Below are 17,291 nucleotides of genomic sequence, written 5' to 3'. Positions count from 1 at the left end.
CAATGCCAGTGCCAGGGTCAGACCTGCTCTCAAGTCCGCTGCAAGGGTGCGTGTGTCCCCGAAGGGCTGGGTTGCGATTCTTGGAATGAATGGAAAAAAACACCTGCCCCCTGGCTGTGCTACCCGTGCTGGGGTGTTACAGGCGGCCCACTGCAACCGCGTGACAGAGGCGAACGCTTGCCCATTCTCACTCTCCGTTTGAGGCAGTGAGTCAGGGGTCCGGTTTATTCACGAGGAATCCACAACAGATGTTTCGGTCCATGGCAACGCCTCTGTGGGGAAGCGAAGGGAAATGACCCCAGACTTCCCAGGAGCCAGAGAACAGGAAATCGGAGGGACCACATCCAATCCACTCATTGGTAAGTGTGTTTAGTTCCTTCAAAGCTATTAGTGCCTCTCCCTCAGGACTCATACTGGAAAGTGCTGTCTCCTCCAGTGCCTGGAAACCTTCTTCTAATTTCCCCGATTGAATGAGTTTCATAGTCAGTCCAAGTCCCATTGCTCTTGTGCCAGGGATCTTCCAGGTTTCCTCCCTCCCTCGTACCCACACTAGGGTGTTTACGGAGCACAACCACAGTCCCTCTCACTCTCCCTTCGTCAGGCTGAGTAAGACAACTTCCAAATCTCCTCTCAGAAAACATTCTGGTAATGCATCTCTTCCCCCTTTGAATTCACTTCCTTGAAAGCGACCAGCACTGGAGAGGCTATTTGGGGGATGGATGCGCTCTGAGTCTTTCTACACAGCACAAATCCTTCTTGACTCCACTGGAAATTCTGCTACATCCCAGACCTTTGTTCGGGCCTTTTGCACGGACCACTTGTGTTTGCAGCTCTTCAGTCTTGTGTTACAAATTAGATGTAAGCCAGGTCTATTCCCCTCTTCCCTCATTTCCCAGGACAGGCTCCCAAGGCAGCATGGACAGAGTTGGCAGCACTGCTGCCTTTCCTTCCCTTTCCAATGCTCCTCCAGGATGACGTCCCCCAAGGCATGCACAGGCAACCCCCATGTGCCACCACCACGGGGAAGGGATGTCCCTGATATGCCCCAGGGAGAAGCTACAACCCTACAGCTGGCAAGGGTTGCCCCCACGTTACCTTTCAGTCCAAACGTCCCCGAGATGGATGGCTGCTCCCCTGTAAATTTCTTGGGAGTTTTCTGTTTCCTTCCTGACTCAAGAGAGAGAAACAGAGAGAGATTTGGTCAAATAACTGTGCTGCAAGGTGGCCTGCAGCAGTCCCAAGGCAAGGGGTGTGCACAGACTCCATGTCAGGAGTGAGCAGAAGGGATCCACCCCATGGAGGCCTTTTCCACCCTGAAATAAAGGGGCTATTGAAGCAGCCACCTCACCAAACAGTAACAGGACACTGCTTCCCACCCCCACAATTGAGGAGACATGGTAGTATCCAAGGAAGGCAATTCAATGGCTGGAAATTGTGGCGCTACGTAGTGCCAAATGTCTAATGGTTTCCATACCCTGCACAGCTTCAGCAGCTATGGTATCCATGCGGGTTCGCTTTGGGGCCACAAGCAGCGCAAAACTGCACTGTGGTAGGAATAACCACAGCCTGGCACGTCACAGCCTGCCAGCCACGCAGCAGCATCCAAAGCAGTGAGCCTCCTTACCCTATCCCAACTCCTACAGAAAATGCGTTTGCTAGAATCACTCTGGTTTAAACTTCCACAGTCAGTCAGAACTGACATATGGCAGCTTGCTATGTTGCAGGTAATTCAATCCACTTCCAAACACACGGGTCCCACAGTTACACTTCTGCCACAGCTGAAACTGTTTTTAACTCGCTGCTGCAAGTAACTGGTGGGGGCAAAAATTTCCAGGATGTTCAAAAAAAAAAAAAAGATCAGATACACTCAGAGAGGACAGGCTTCATAGGGCCACTGAGGTTTGCCAACCTGGACAGCTGTGCAGGGTGCAGTCTCTAGCACGGGAAGCCCTGTGCTGACTGCCAGCGGCCAGGACACTTTGCTGGGGAAGGAGCACCATGCCATCCTGTTCCTACCCTGCTCCTCAGGCACCCACAGCAGGCCCTCCCTGGATCCTATTTGCCCTTGCATCTGAGATCCGACTGCTCATGGAGGTAAACTCGCAGCAGCATTCCCTGGAGCAGAGTCCCTGCCCTTCCTGTGGGACACTCTCTCCGGGCTCCCGAACCAACATAGTCCCGGGCTCTAATCTTACTGTGCTTCATCCTCTCGGGGTCCTCCTCCTGCAGAGAAGCCTGGCTGCCCCCTTGCTGCCTAGCATCCTTGCAGCTCGAAGACTTCGCCGTGGGCGTTGCGGCTGCAATCGCCTCTGCTGCTGCAATCTGAAACTCCTTGCTCTCCCGGTTCTCCACCAGGCACTCGCCATTCTCAGCGTGGTCCTGGGCCACAGCCTTTTCCGTCTTTGCCTGTTTGGGATGGATGGTTGGGCAAGCTGAACTCTCAGCAGCTCTAGGGCAAAGCACAGAGGGCTTGTTTAAAGAGGGGTTGAGAGATAAACATTGCTGACACCTCTCCCCCTCCCTAGCCCATGGGAATGAAAGTGGGAAAGTTTCCCTTCTCCCCTGCTCCCAACCATCCCCACACCACTGCCAAGCAGCCCAACTACCACCTGGTACCTTTTCTTGCCACTGCTTTTCCCAATGGACTTCTGCACTTTGTTTTCTGCTTTGCTGGTTGGCACTGGCTGGTCCAAGTGATTCCAGAGGCGATGCTTTTCTAGCTGGGTTTTGGAGCTGAAGGCAGCTTCACAGTATGAGCATGAGTATGTTAACTTCTCTGAAATCGCACCCTGTGCAGGATGGGAAGAGACAGGCGGTCACTGACATTAGACTGCAAAAAGACCAGGCTTTTCCTGATAGAGGCACGCTCTGCAGTGAGGCCAGGAAGCTCAGGAGTGCTTTGTGGCTGGTGGACAGGAGGAGATGGTCGCTGCTGCTCCTTTGGGGCAAGCTGCTCCTTTGGGGCAAACAAACTACTAAGAGCTGGATCAAAGGTCTGGCTCAAACTCTGACTCTGTATTGGTTGGTTGAGGGATAATTTGAAAGTGCCTTTAACAGCAGCACATACTGTGGGTGGGCAAATAGGACACTGCATAAATACCTTTCTCCGCACGGAAATGGAGCTACTGATGGCCCAGGTCACTTCTGAGCTAGACCTGACACAGTGTCGAAGGGACCCTGGCACTCTCACACACACCTCACAAACAGCCTCTGTCCCATTTGTGCCCTCATGGCTTTTCTCCCCTTTTTTCATCTCACGTTTTTTTCTGAGGTTGAGGGCCCAAGAGGTGTGACTTTATCCCGAGGATGGTAACGCAAGAAAGGACGTAGAGCCGTCAGGTCTCCTTACCCCCTGGCAGCGCTGATAGTGGTACTTCAAGCCATAAATGCTGGGGAACTCGAGCCAGCAGCCTGAATTGGGGCATTTCACCCTGGAGTGAGCTTTGAACTCGTCCTTCCATTGGTTCATCAGGGGGAGCTGAGAACAGGAGACAGGAGGGACATAGCTGAGTGAGGAGCATCACATACCCAGGTGCATGATGCATGCACGTGCACCTCGAGAAGCCCAGGGACACAAATCAGACCTTCGCACTGCTCCTATCCACCTCCTCAGCCACTTCCCACTGCACCACTGCAGAGCAAACCACAGGGCTGTGTTTCAGCACACTCAGGCTCCTGCCAGCAAACAGGACCATAATGGAGTTGTATGATGCAGGCTCTACAGGCCAGCGGTTCCTCCTGAAAATTTACCCTGCCATGCCTTCCAGAGCATAAAGCACACTCTCGCCCAGGCACGGGAATAAATCAGTCACTTAGGTGATTTAACCGCCCCACATTTCATCTAGTTAGTAAATCACCCCGTGCCCACACTTTCATGACAAACTTCTCTGTATGTTGTCCATGCTCTTGCATTGAAATTAAACTGCACAATTCCGCAGGGAATAAATCACCCCTTCCCCGGTGCTTCCTGATCGTTAAACGAACCTGACGCAGCTGTGAGAGAATAAAGCTCATTTGGGAACGGCCCCAGAAAGGTGAGTCTGAAGCAGGGGGTCCCATTCTACACCAGGATTTTCCAAGGTGCTCAGTGATGCTGGGGGTCTGCAGGAGGAGGCTCAAGGGCCCAGATCTTGCAGAGCCCCAGACTAAGATTAAACCACCTGAGGGGCAGGTTTAACTCCAGAGGGGAACTGCTCAGAGCAGCCAGCTGCTGCAGAGGACAAGTCAGAGGGAGAGAGATGGGGCCTGCATCTGAGACGAGGCAATATGGGGGCTTACGGGAATGTCCTTCAGCGCCTGGTTCTCAGCCTTGGGTCGTCCCTTCTTCCTGCCTTCTGCTTTGTCGCTGGTTGCGTTTCCTGCAAACAGATGCAGCACACATGACCCTCCAGCCAGCCGGCCACCCTGGCCCTGCCCGTCCCACCCCACCAGCTGCCCAGCAAGTCCTGCCTCACCTCCTGGCTGCCAAAGGACTGATTTGCTGCAGCCTTGGTGGTGATGGAGATTTTCCTTTGGAAAGCAGTTACAGCTTCCCTGGGAATTCAGGGCACAGCCCATGCACCCGCAGATACCCACATGGGAGATGGCTGCACACAACCCAGCTGCTCCTGGGTACAGAAGAGCCTGGCCAGTGCCTGTCTCCCTCCAGCAAGACACTCTCTCTTTCCATTCATGAAAGCAAAGCACAGAGCAATTCCAGTACGGCTGAGGTTTGCTTTAGAAAACTGGCCTATAAGTCCTTCCACTTGGGTTGGAAGACATCCTTCAACAGCCGTACCACTTAGCAAAAGAAATTTGGGCCCAGAGGGCCAGGGCTGGCTGTGGGGCTGCGAACAGTGCAAGGCTCATACGGCAGGGAGGCCATGGGGACTGTGCACACTGCCTCTGCAAGGGGTTCACAGCTCTCTGTAAGCTCAGAGCAGGCCCTCTTAGCATCCTGACTGCAACGTGGGGCACCAGCCGTGCATCAGCAGGGCAGCAATGTGGCCAACTCAGAAGTGGCAACAACACTGCAACACCTGGTTGAACAGCCAGGCCCACTCTGAAGCCTCCGATGTTGGATGCTGGGGCACTCTGGACTCAACTGCGATTTGTTCAACTGTGCTGAGCCCCAGACCAGACACTTCGGTTCACAACGGCAGCGAACTCTCTGGTTTCACTTATTTCACATCTAAAGCGGTTTCAGTGAAGTGGTGCAAACATCACAACAATCTTTCTAAGGTTTGTATGCAAGGACTGAGGCAGTTCATCAGAGTAATCCGCTTTTATTTCCCGTTTTCAGTCACCGAGGTGGTTTTCAGGCATCCCGGAAAGACGTGCTCAGCTTTGTCTCCTTCATCAGGAAATCGGCAGCCAGTTCAACGTTGCCTGGGCCAGGAGCGCTCCAGCAGGTGCCGAGCGCTACAAAGCCTCGTGCCTGGCAGCTGCCCGAGCGCTCGCGCAGCATTATGTTTCGTGGCCTTTAATCTAGACCCCTGAGACGTGGCCTGGTACCAGGGTGCGCCGGAGGTGGCGAGACATGTGCATGGCCGGCGGCAGCCTCCACAGGCCTCTCTGCCGCGCCAGCTCCCTCCAGGCCCCACTCGGGAGCCTGCCATACGCAGCATTTCCCAGGCACGAGGGCTGCTCCATGCAAGAAGGCAGGGACAGCTCGCAGAGGGGGTCATCCGACTCCACCGAGCTGCTGCTTTCCTTATTTTGATCACGTTTGGGCGTGCTCATTTCTTTGCCGGGTTTCCAGGTCTCTCTCCCCACATGCTCGTGGAGGGAGCTTCAAACCCTGCCTGAGCCAAGCGCAGAGCTCGGGGTTTTAAATGGCAATACCTGGCGAGGGAAGGGGCCAGACTGATACCTGCCTCTTGCTCTTCAGGCTCTTGCAGCTGTATTTACAAGCTTTAGTCAACGAAGGGGAGACTGAAGATGTGGCCGAGGAGGCGCATAGCTGTCTGTTGGTTTGGAGACAGCGGCTCAGGACCCCGAGCAGGAGCAGGCAAGAGCTGCAGCAAGTGATGCTCCGTGGGGTCCGGTTGCGCTTGTTCTTCTGCACAGCACCCCAGCACCAAGGGTGCTCTGCACTGCTCAGGGTCCTTTGCTGGGCTCTGGTTTTCAAGCTTGACAATTGCTAACAGAAACACCCAAAATCAGGGCAATTTTGGAAAATACAAGTCACGACAGAGCTGAAGTGATGGGAATAGCAGGAAACAGCAATGGCTGTTTTCCACAGCAGATTTCAACTTGGGTTTGTAGCTTGGCTGCAACTCCACAAAAGCCGACACCGCAAACAAGAGAAGGCTGCAGGCACCTGAGCCCCGTTTTTAAATCCTTGTCTGTTTTGGGGCATGTGCAAATCTGCCTGCACACTCACTTGCAGGCACAGCTCAAGAGTAGGGAAGCAAAGGCAACAGCAGAGAGGCACGGCAACTCCTTGGTCAAAACAACGTGATGAAAGCAAGTCAAACTCTACATGTGTGGATGCGAGAAGCCAGCGTGCAAAAAGCGAGCATGCCTCCAAGTGAAAACAGCCGGATGTGGAGGAGTCGCTACAAAGCTCTTTCAAATATATTTTAAGGGCTAACCTGTAACTTTAAGTGATACAGAGAGTCACTGTAAACCAAAGCCAAGCTGGACGGATACGAATGGCCTACGGAAACTATGTGTACGGATGACTAAAACTGAGATTGAAGGTTTAATGAACAGGCCTAGGAATAAAAGCCATTTGCTACAAAAACAAAATCAGAAACAAACCAAAAACCTCCCTGCAAAGGAAACCCCAAAACAGCTAGCAGAGGGTAATTTAGGTTAAAAAACCCAAACTAATTCAACCTATAAAAGACCCTTCCCTGGTGAAAAGCAGATAAAAAGAATAGGCCAGCAGCACTGCTTGCAACCTTTCCAGCTCCTGAGAAACCAGAGCTCAGCTCTGAGGCTGCTGCCGGCCGTATTCAGAAGCCAAGGCAGGATTTTTGGAACAAGTGGCAGAAGTTAAACAGAAAGCCAACAGGTTACCTATAAAAGCACTGCCAAAAACACACGCTCTCTCCTTTTTCATGCCTTCTACCCTACCAGCCAGCGGAAAAATAGCAAACAAGACAATTTAATTTCCAGTCCCCTGAAGCTGTGCCAGCTGGTTTGCTCTGCTTTGATATCCATAAAAGCATCATTTGATGATGTTGCATCCTCTGGGAATCCCACTCACCCAGAAGGCCTCATTGGCAAGACGTGACTGTTCACGTACAACACAGCAGTGACCTTTATGGAATATAAATTAAGTCCTTAAAAAGCCATTTACCTTCCCCTCTGCAAGTCAACCTCATTGCTCTAGTGGGGCCCCAGAGCTACAATAAACCAGAAGGACGACCACAGCAACCCAGAGCCAGTTGGCGTGTCAACAGGTACCTGCAGCTGTTAGACCAAACTCGTTCACAACCATGTATTTAATGCTGCTTAATCCCTCTCCAGCTTTACACACTGCCTCCCATAGCGGTCATAAGAATTCCCCATTTGGTTTGGGCTCTCCCCTGCTTTGCTCTGCCCCAAAATGTAAGGCCCTTAAGAAAGGAGAGAGGAGAATTTTACAAGCTTACGCCTGGACCATGCTAGCTCTGAGCGAATCTTTGCAGGGCTTCACTCAACTCCTTCCAGAGTTTCTGCAAAAGGCTTCTGTTCATCACAGGTTCCCTTTGCATTTTCTTCACTGTTAAGTTCAGGCTCAGTCAGACCACAGGTTCAGGCTTTTCCTCCATGCCTGTGGAAGTGAGGGCCTCACCTTCTGCTTGAATTGGGAGTGGGAGTCTTGCACATCCTGGGACTCCGTGAGTTGGGGTTCATGAAAAACACCAAGTAACACAGCATTTGCAGAAAAATCACAAAGGCTCACAACACTGCAGTTACCTGCTACTCCCTCTCCTTTTTTTTCAGCTTCGTCTCCAAAATGCTTCAAAATACTCCAAGTTCAGAATATTCCAAAGCAGCCAGAACAGCGGGTCTCCATTCCCATTGGCCACTCTCTCCGGAATGAACTCAGCATGTGCAGGGATGCAGCATGGTTGGATGCTCCGGTGACAGCTCTGCTCTCCCTCTGCTTTTCACAACTTGCAAAAGCTTCAAAACTTTGTAGACTTTTCACGCAGAGAAGCACATGAGACTTCCCAGATGAGATACCCCTCACATCCTCGTTCAGTGGCCAGGTGGGGACTGCAGGGACTGGGATGAGAGAGCCCTGGAGTGCAGAAAACGCTCCCTCCTCTCCCCACATCTGCACTGGCACTCCTGGTGCTGCCACGTGCCAGCGCAGAGCCTGCTGCCGCAAGGCCAGCTGCAGCGAGCATGGTGCGAGTACATGCTGTGCTGGCATGTAACGCGCACCACAGCACGCTCAGCGCAAAACCCAGACCTTTTATAGGCAAGCCAGACTGCACTCAGTTTTTCGGCTGGCATCGTGGCCGTGCATCCCTGTAGCCGGTTACCACAGTCGTGCATCGAGTCAGCAAGATAGAAATGACAGGTCCTCTAAAAGCGGCCACTGGGGAGGGCTTTCCTATATACTCACTGCTTCTCCAGACCAAGACCAAAAGTACAGCATGGAAAACGCACTCCCTGTGCCAACCAGGATGCAACATTCAAGCAGGGCCAGCAAATTAACGATGAGGGAGGTCCCTTTCTCCCCTGCGTAGTTAAGCCTAACTTCCCTTGACAAAGTGAACCCTGTTAGAAGTTTTCACCTCCAGCACTTTCCTAGTAGGAGCAATGAAACTTCTTCCCTCCATCATGTCCACTTAAATCACAAGGAAAGGCTGAAAAAGGGAAGGCTTTTCTACCTTTAAAGTTGTTGACAGGATGTAGCACAGGGGAAAAAGATCCCCAAAACCCAGGTATATTTACACTGCAGGCAGATGTAGTTCATTCTCTGTAGCAATCACTGCTCTGGGAACAATTACAGCTGCAACAGCCTCAAGGTAAGAGCAAAATTTGGGAAACGTTTAGGGCAAAGTTTCCCCAGGAGGCCACGGATTTTGGATGTCCAGTCTGAGATACATCATTGGAGTCTGTTTTTCAAATGAGTCAGGCTCCCACCTTGTGCAAGTGCTGGGCCAGGGCAGCGACTGACAGTACGCCGAGCAGCTGGTGGGGCCCAGGCTGCGTCGTGGCCTACGTCCCGTCAGCCTCAGCCTCTGTGCACTTCGATGCCTGGCTGCCTGGGAAGATGAGAGGTGAAGAGGCACTGGCTAAACCTCAGGCCCAGAGCCGCCCAAACACAGTGAAATCGCACCCAGAGCAGCAGGGCCCCAGCTCTAGCTCTGCCCCGCAGCATCCAGAGCTGCCAGCCTCATTAGCTTGGGTGAAGGCAGCCAGAGCATTTCTGTGCTCAGAACGTAGATCTGCCTGGCATAAGTAGACAGGAGAAAAATCTCCTTGGGCCCAGAAATTCCTGGATAGAGAAATCAGCTATTCATCAGTGACAACCCTTTGCAAGCTGGTCCCCTGGGCTTGTACGCTCGCAAGCCGACATCCTGGGGGACGCGACACGGGAGACAGCAGATGGTCTAAACTTGTTTAAGCCTTTCCATCCTTTCATGTAACACTTAGCTACCAACGTGATAAATAGACGGCGAGACACCCATCTCGTTAGACAGATGCACGCCCCTCTAGAGAGGGAGATCATCTCTCTCCCTCCCCTCTCGGCACTCCCTGTTTCCAGGGAGCAGCTCCCTACAGGTCTAGGGGCCTGGAGCTTTCATGGCCCAGCACATCCAACCCTGCTCATTCAAACCCACGGAGCTGAGGCTGCACCGAGCTGCTCACGTGCATCAGGAGATCCAAAGCATTTGTCCCTTGTCCCCTCCATTCCCTTCACCTCTGCAGAAAGAAAACTCCGTTCCTTACCAAGCTTGGAAATCTCTGCCGGTGGATTTATCCTTGTGTCTGTCCTGCTTTCTTTGCTCGCGGTGGGTTTGTTTGACCCTGCAGTTTTCCTTCCACCTTTACAGGCATAGGAATCCGCCATCTCTGAAACAGGCAGGGGACATGTTAAAACTCACAGCTCCACGGAGTTGGGAGAAACGCACACTGAAAGCAAGGAGAGCTGCTGGGTAGGGAGGGGACTTACAAAACTAGTGGACAGCTAAAGTGTTGCCACAAAGAGAAGAAAAAGGATGCGTTTCTAAGTATTTGTTATATGGCTGAGCAATGCCACAGACATGGTTGAAAAGCTGCTTTCATTACAGGCTGGTTTTCTCCCCACATACAACAGCAAAGACTTTATTAAAAATTATGGGCTGGCTTCAGCCAAAGAACTAACGAATAAACGGCTTTTCCCCTTCGTTTATTTCTATGCTTTCATTTAAAACACCAAAAGAAAAAAAAAGTGAGTTTTAATGAGCAGATGTAGTGATAAATTTCCAATTTTCCTTATTAATGGGAAACTGTTATAAACTGAGAATTGTTAACGTTATCTAAATTTTCCACATTAATAATTCAATTTGGCTTCTCTATAAATAATGAACATAAGAAATTATCGCAAAAGGCCCAATCTTACTCCCAGCGGAAGCAGGCAGCAGAACAACCTCTCAACTTCAGTGGTTGCAGGACTAAGCCCACAGCACGGCTGGATCTCGCCTGAGTTTATTCCAAGTATCTTCAGATGCACACTAAGCCCAAACTCTGTCACGCTCAAATTAGCGGAGGAGCAACTGTCGGCTAGAATGAGTCACCTGAATGTGCTGGCATTGACTTCTTCCCATTTGGCTACAACGCAACAGGAACGAAGGACGTCCAGCCACCTCGCAGAAGACACTCGTGTCTTTCTGTTTTGGAAATGCCTCTTAAAATGCAGATGAAATTTCCTGGAGGTCTGAGAACTGGTGATTTTGGAGGAGTACGTGACAGATTCAGCTCTGGAGAGACAAGCTGTGGTCACTGCTAGGACCAAGCAGATGGATTCAAATTCTCCACAACTCCTGCCTTGTCCCAGCTTCTACTGGAAAGGCCAATCACACCAAGGGAGCCAAATCCCTGCCCCGTGTCTACAACTCAGCTGATATCTAGGGGGCAGAATGAAGGATGACTATCTATTTATACTGACATTTACTGTGTTCTCTAATGCATAAATCAACTCCTCACTGGGATCTAGAAGATGGTGCCAAATCAACCTCCCAGAGAAACTAAGGAACCGCTGTGGTTCCTCCTGTCCAGACAACGCAAGCTAAGACATTCCTGATGAAGGGGGCTGTCAGGGGACACCACATTCCCCTTGACTGAAAAGCAGTAAGGCCCTGGGGATTGCGCCCCAGGCACCAGGGAGAAAGGAGTCCTCCAGACCTCTACGAGAGCTTCATGCTCTGGGAGGGAAGCTTTGTTGATAACCGTGGCCACTTTTGGCCCGGAGACCTGGGACAGGACACATTGAGGAAACAGCACCAGTCCTTAGCCAGGCGCCCAGCAGCACGTCTAAGGGAAGCGCCAATCGGTGCTTTCTTCCCCTTGGCTTTGCACTTCTCTCCCCTACAGACACATTCTAAAAAACACAGATTTGACTCTTCGCCCACAAACTCTCCCACAAAATTGCTTGTTTGCATCACTTAACTCAACTGAGGGGAAAGAGGCATTGCACTGCAGCATGCAGCAGCCACCGTGCTGCTCGGCAGCCTCAAGCCAGCCAAAGCCACAGCCCTGGTGTGCCAAGCACGTGCTCAGAAAACGCTACACATTGCAACCAGAGTGATTTCAGCGCTCTGAGGAGCTGGCTGGTGTGACAGCATCCATGCCCAGAGCACATGACAAACAAGTCTTCCTTCAACCCACCGTGCAGAGGACAGCACTGCGCAGGGCCCCAGGAACGAGTGAGCCTGCTGTGGTAGCGCGCTTGCATGGCCTTGTGAAGCAAGTCAAGGGCCCAAGCACAGGAGTCAGCAAGACCCCAACACTGACCGCCTGTGCCACCACCACGCGGGACACAAGGGCATCCTTGTGCCGGGGAGATTTGCGCTGCCTGTCATGTGCAAACCAGATGCTTTGAGAAGCTCTGGCAAAACCCTCCAGCACGTGTTCAGCTGGTGACAAATATTTGGTTGTTTGCACGGACACAAAGGTTAATCGGATCAAATGAGAATTTCAGTCTTGGCAACAGGTTCTCTGGCATTTGGTGCTGAACACAGAAATCATTATTCAGCTAATTTGGGTTCCTTTGGTAGGAGATTCATGTATTAGCTACAGCTTGTCTGCCAGCACCATCGGGAAGGCCCAGTGACCGAGGGACGCTAGGCTCTCTACAAACCATTCAATAACCTTTTGGTCTGAACAAACAAGCCTGGCTGCAGGGGTGAGAGAAGGAGCGGTACCATCTCCACAACTGAGGCAACTGCATGTGGCTGGAGAGACCAGAGGCCTGGAAAGCCTTTTTACAGTTGGTCGTCTTCCCATTTGAGCAAGAGATGACCTTTTTTTATGCCTGATTGTCTTCCCATCTAAGCTAAACAGGACACCTCAGCTCCTGACCCCAGCTGCTGGTACATTCCCAGGGACAACTGCTGGTCTCCAGAGTAAGCAGAGAAGTGGTTCCTGTGGTGATTCTGAAATGCCAAAATCTAGGATCCTAAGTCATCTGCATGGCCAAAGAGGTCTCCGCACTGTCCCTGCTCTGTCAGACACTGAGACAGACACTCTGGTCCCCCTTCCTTCCTCTGCTATCTCCTAACCCCTCTGCTCTCTCTCAGCTCTCCTCACAGTCAAATCACTTGCAGGAAGAGGGAAAAAGAAAGAAAGAAAGAAAGAAAGAAGACTCGAGAAAAAAAGCTAGCTGAAAGCTGAAGAAGACAACATCTCTGATGATTTTACAGCTGGGTGAAAACCAACGGGAAGTTCACACAGTTGATGTTGATCAAACCTGGGCTAGTGCCTAAACACAGCAGCTCTGCAATTTAACTTGTTTGGCTACATACACACTTCCAGAGAGAGGGAGAGACAGGAAAGGCAACACTGGGATAAAGATCTCACAGGAGCCCCGACATGCCCAGCGGCGCAGATAGTCACCTGCAAGCGGCAGAGCTGCGGAGCGGGTGCACGCCCTCAGGGGCACTGCGCTCCTGTCTATCTAGGCAGGGCTGTAGTTAGACATGCTATAGAGCATAAAAATCTGTATTTGCAACATAAACATTGCAAGTATTCGGGTAGTTTTAAGGAAGATCACATTAATTACATGTTGGGCGAACGCTGCCTTTAAAGTTGGTGGCCAGGAGCCTGGTTGCACTTGGACTCCCAGCACTGGCTGCCTGGGAAGATGCCAGAGGGAGCAAGCTGCGTGATGCTGCAGAAGCAGGGACTGGCCAGGCTGTGCATGGATTTACTTGTTTACTTTATTTACTTACTTACTTAACACCCAAGGGCAGTGCAAGCTAAACTACAGGAGCCGTGGCAGGAGCCGAGCATCGCCACCTCGAACACTCCCTTCCAAAAACGACACTCACACTCAGTACCTTCAGCTCAGCCCTATTCTCACAGCTGATCACTTCCTGTTCCCCTTAACACATCTATCCCCTCACGGAGACCCTTTCTGGCCAGCTTAGGATGCTTTGAACTTCTTTTGTTTCCCCACCAAATACTTCTTTGAAAATTTTCCCTCTTATTTTTGGCTAAATGAAAAATAAAAACAAATAAACCACTTAGCAAGAGCCAAACTCCACTCCCTTACCACCAACATAATCCCAGGGATCCCGGAGGAACCGCCCCGGAGCCAAAGAGCAGAAATCAGCCCATTGTTTTTTGTAATGTCCAAACTTCTCACTCATTTTTGCCTAACACGTGCTGAAACCAGACAACAGATTACATCCTGCGCCTTTCTATGCTTTTGTTAAATTTTAGTTAAAACTCTTCTGCAACTTATGGGATGGCAGGGGTGGGAGGGAGAAAGATATCAGCAGGTCCTTACTGTGCATGGTGCGAGGGCACCTTATGCTCGTGCCATCGGAGCAGGGCAGCAGGTGAGGGACGGACCAGCCAGGGATGCAGCGGGAGCGCACAAACCACTGCAGGGATCACGGATTAACGTTCCAGCTTGGCTCGAGGCACCTGGGGCAGAAGTGAGAGGTACCATTTTTAAAGCATCCCATTCCCACTCTGGAAAAAAACTAGCGGGCCAGCACAAGAGGCAGCCAGGGACGAGCAGCGGCCTGCACTGGCACCGCTAATGTCACACTCGCTTCGCTTTCCTAGACAAGCTATTTTCTGTTACAAACCACTTCTACGACGGTGTTGAGCTCTGCTGGCCAGGCACAGCTGTAAGCGCACGAACCAGGACTTCGAGCAATGGTTGGGGAAACCCCGGTGACTGCCTGGAGATCTGGGTCAGTCTGACACAGTATTAAGGGAAATAACTCCACGCATAAATGTGCATCCTTTACCTTGGATAAAGTCTACAGGATGGTACAGACAGCTGTACCTGAGCGCTGCCCATTTTAGCTAAGCTGGCAGGCTGGATCCTGGTGGATCCCATCCACTATGGACTGCTGGGATCCCCTTGTCCCCAGCAAACCCATATGGCTACAGAGCAGGAAAAATTACCTGGCGGGGTCTGGACACAAAGTTCTCCAGCTGAAACTCCTGCACAGGTCCCATTGCCGAGGGCATGCCTTGCGCAGCGCAGCCCCGTCACCACTCGATGCGCTCCACTTATCGTTAATAATTTAGCAACGGTTCCAAACGGCCGGTGGTGATGCTCAGGGTGGGTAAGGCCATAACAGGAAGCGACCAGCACATCCCTGCCCTGCCAAGCACGGGAGCTAATGGCACGCCAAGGCCAGCAGCGAGGGACAACAGGAGGACACCACGGCCGATGGAAACCAGCAAAGCTCCCTGATCTCAGCTGCTCTCCCGGTACCTGAGGATCTGCTTTCTCTCAGCGCCGATTACCCTTTTGGCTAGCTTGAGACAGAAACTGCAGCTGCAGCACAAGGACTCTAAGGTTATGCACTAGGAAACACTTCCTAAGAGCAAAGGCAAGGAACAAAATCCGAGCACAAATCAGGGGCTGCTAGTTCCCACGTTTAACATCCCCCTGCAAAGGCGCTTCTCAAGGAAATAATTCTCATCAAGTAAAAACAGCATAAAGCCGCTGTCTTTCAGCCAAGTGACTATTTCTGGGCGTGGGTGAAGCTTCTGATGGTTTAAAGTTTCTGTTTGAAACACATTAGCAAGTCCCTCCCCCTCGCCGAGCCCAAGCACAAAAGCAAATGGGGAAAGCGCACACACACACACACACACACACACACACACACACTCGCACACACGCACGCACAAACGCAGCAGACAATGAGCAGCAGCAACTTCAGGCGATCCCCCCTGCCGCCCGGCCTCCTCGGGAGCCCGCTCCCTCCGGGTGGGGACGGCGGCGTCCCCGACCTGGCCTGCCCCGTCCGCCCCAGGTCTCCTCTCTGCCTCAAGGCAGTGGCAGCAGGTGCCGGCCAGTGACCAGGGCGTCCCCAGTGCCCCCTCGTCCAGAGGTCCCCAGCACGAGAGGATGCAGCCTTTGGTCCAGATGCCCCTTCTCCGGGCCTGCTGGGGCCACCCCTTCGCCCGTCACCTCCCTAATCTGGCCATCTCTTTGCCTGTCACCTCCCTGCTCTGGCCGTCCCATCTGCCTGTCACCTCCCCGGCCTGGCCGTCCTGCCAACCATCACCTCTCTAGCCTGGCTGTCCTGTCCGACCATCACCTCCTGGCCTGGCTGTCCTGGCCACCTGTCACCTCCATGGCCTAGCTGTCCTGTTTGCCTGTCACCTCCCTGGCCTGGCCTTCCCACTGACCGTCACCTCGTTCACCTGACACCTTCCTGGCCTGGCTGTCCTGGCCACCAGTCACCTCCGTCGCCTGGCTGTCCTGCCAACCATCACCTCCTGGCCTGGCTGTCCTGTTTGCCTGTCACCTCCCTGGCCTGGCCGTCCCTCCAACCATCACCTCCCTGGCCTGGCCGTCCTGCCGACTGTCACCTCGTTTACCTGACACCTCCCTGTTCTGGCTGTCCTGGCCACCTGTCACCTCCCTGTCCTGGCCTTCCCACTGACCGTCACCTGCCTGGCCTGACGTCCTGCTGACGGTCACCTGCCTGGCCCGGTTGTGCCGCCGCCTGTCACCCTCCCGGCCTGGCCGTCCTGCTGACGGTCACCTGCCTGGCCCGGTTGTGCCGCCGCCTGTCACCCTCCCGGCCTGGCCGTCCCCTCGACTGTCAGCTCTCCGGCCTGGCCCGTCACCTCCCCGGCCCGTCGGTCCCATCCACCGCCCCGGCCGCCCGCCGCCTCCCGGCCTGCTCTCTCGTCCGCCTGTGCCCGCCCCGGCCAGGCCCCTTCTCCTGTCACCTCCCCGGGCCGGGCCGGGCCGGGCCGGGCCACCCGCCCTCCGCGCACCAGGCCGGGCCATCCCAGCCGCCCGGCTCGGCTCGGCCCGGCCCGGCCCGGCCCCTCCCCGGCCGGGCGGCCGCATCGCCCGCCCCGTCCCCGGTGCGCTCCCGGCGGCCGGCGGGGCCGCGCCGCCGCCGCCGGTCGCCGGGGCGAGGGTGGGGGGAGCCGCCGGGCCGCGGCGGGGCGAGGGGAGCGGGGGGAAGGCAGGAGACGAGGGGCGGCGGGAGCGACGAGGCAAAATGGCGACGCCGGCCGCGGCGGGCGCGGGCGCGGGGGAGGCGGGGGCAGCCCGGGCGCGGCGGCGGCGGCGGCGCTCGGAGCTTACCTGGGCGGCGGCGGCGGCGGCGGCGGCGGCGGCGGCGCGGGGCCGGGCGCGGCGCGGCGCGGCGAGGCGGTGCCGCCGGCCGCCCGCGGCTGCGGGCCGCCGTGCGGGGCTCCCAGGCGCGGCGACACCCGGCGCGGCGGCGGCGGCGCCGCGCTCCGCTCCCGCCCGCCGCGGCTCATGCGCGCTGCCCGCCCCGCGCCCGCCGCCGGCCCCGCGCCGGCCCAGCCGCCCCGGCTCTCGCGTGGCTCCGCCGCGGCGGCCGCGGGGCGGGCGGGGGAACCGCCCCGGGGGGGGGCGGGGCGCGGGCGGCGCCCCCGCGGCAGGTGGGAGCGGGGCGCGGGCGGCGGCGGCGGCGGGGGGGGGAGCAGCGCGGCCCCGGCCCCGCACCGCGGCCCCGCCACCCGGCTCGGCTCGGCTCGGCTCGGCTCGGCCCGGCCCACGCCGTCCTGCTCCGTCCCACCCCGTCTCGTCCCATCCCATCCCAGCCCGGCCCGTGCCATCCCGTCCCATCCCATCGTGTCCCAGTGCATCCCATCTCGTCCCGTTCCTTCGCATCCCACCACGTCCCCGTCTCATCCCATCC

At 54.6% G+C, this 17,291-nt stretch overlaps 1 protein-coding gene across 3 annotated transcripts in view; it reads right to left on the bottom strand.

Annotated features, from left to right (window-relative positions):
* ZNF512B (zinc finger protein 512B) overlaps positions 1-14,620 on the bottom strand; it is a 41,773-nt gene extending 27,153 nt beyond the window's left edge. For 2 of the 3 annotated variants that reach the window (XM_062589587.1, XM_062589589.1), the window contains exons 1-9: positions 14,554-14,620; positions 13,922-14,061; positions 10,710-10,892; positions 9,883-10,005; positions 4,279-4,358; positions 3,350-3,478; positions 2,617-2,789; positions 2,196-2,449; positions 1,096-1,167 (exon numbers count right to left, since the gene is read on the bottom strand). In XM_062589587.1, coding sequence (XP_062445571.1) covers positions 1,096-1,167; positions 2,196-2,449; positions 2,617-2,789; positions 3,350-3,478; positions 4,279-4,358; positions 9,883-10,005; positions 10,710-10,725 — 847 coding nt within the window. In that variant the 5' untranslated portion in view covers positions 10,726-10,892; positions 13,922-14,061; positions 14,554-14,620. The remainder of the gene's footprint in view (positions 1-1,095; positions 1,168-2,195; positions 2,450-2,616; positions 2,790-3,349; positions 3,479-4,278; positions 4,359-9,882; positions 10,006-10,709; positions 10,893-13,921; positions 14,062-14,553) is intronic. The other variant, XM_062589588.1, reaches the window with a different exon arrangement.
* Positions 14,621-17,291: the final 2,671 nt, after the last annotated feature.

The sequence above is a fragment of the Rhea pennata genome, chromosome 16 (genome assembly GCF_028389875.1).
Source record: "Rhea pennata isolate bPtePen1 chromosome 16, bPtePen1.pri, whole genome shotgun sequence".
Lineage (NCBI taxonomy): Eukaryota > Metazoa > Chordata > Aves > Rheiformes > Rheidae > Rhea > Rhea pennata.
Note: the sequence above shows the minus strand (reverse complement) of the source record. Positions and strands in the feature narration are given on the sequence as shown.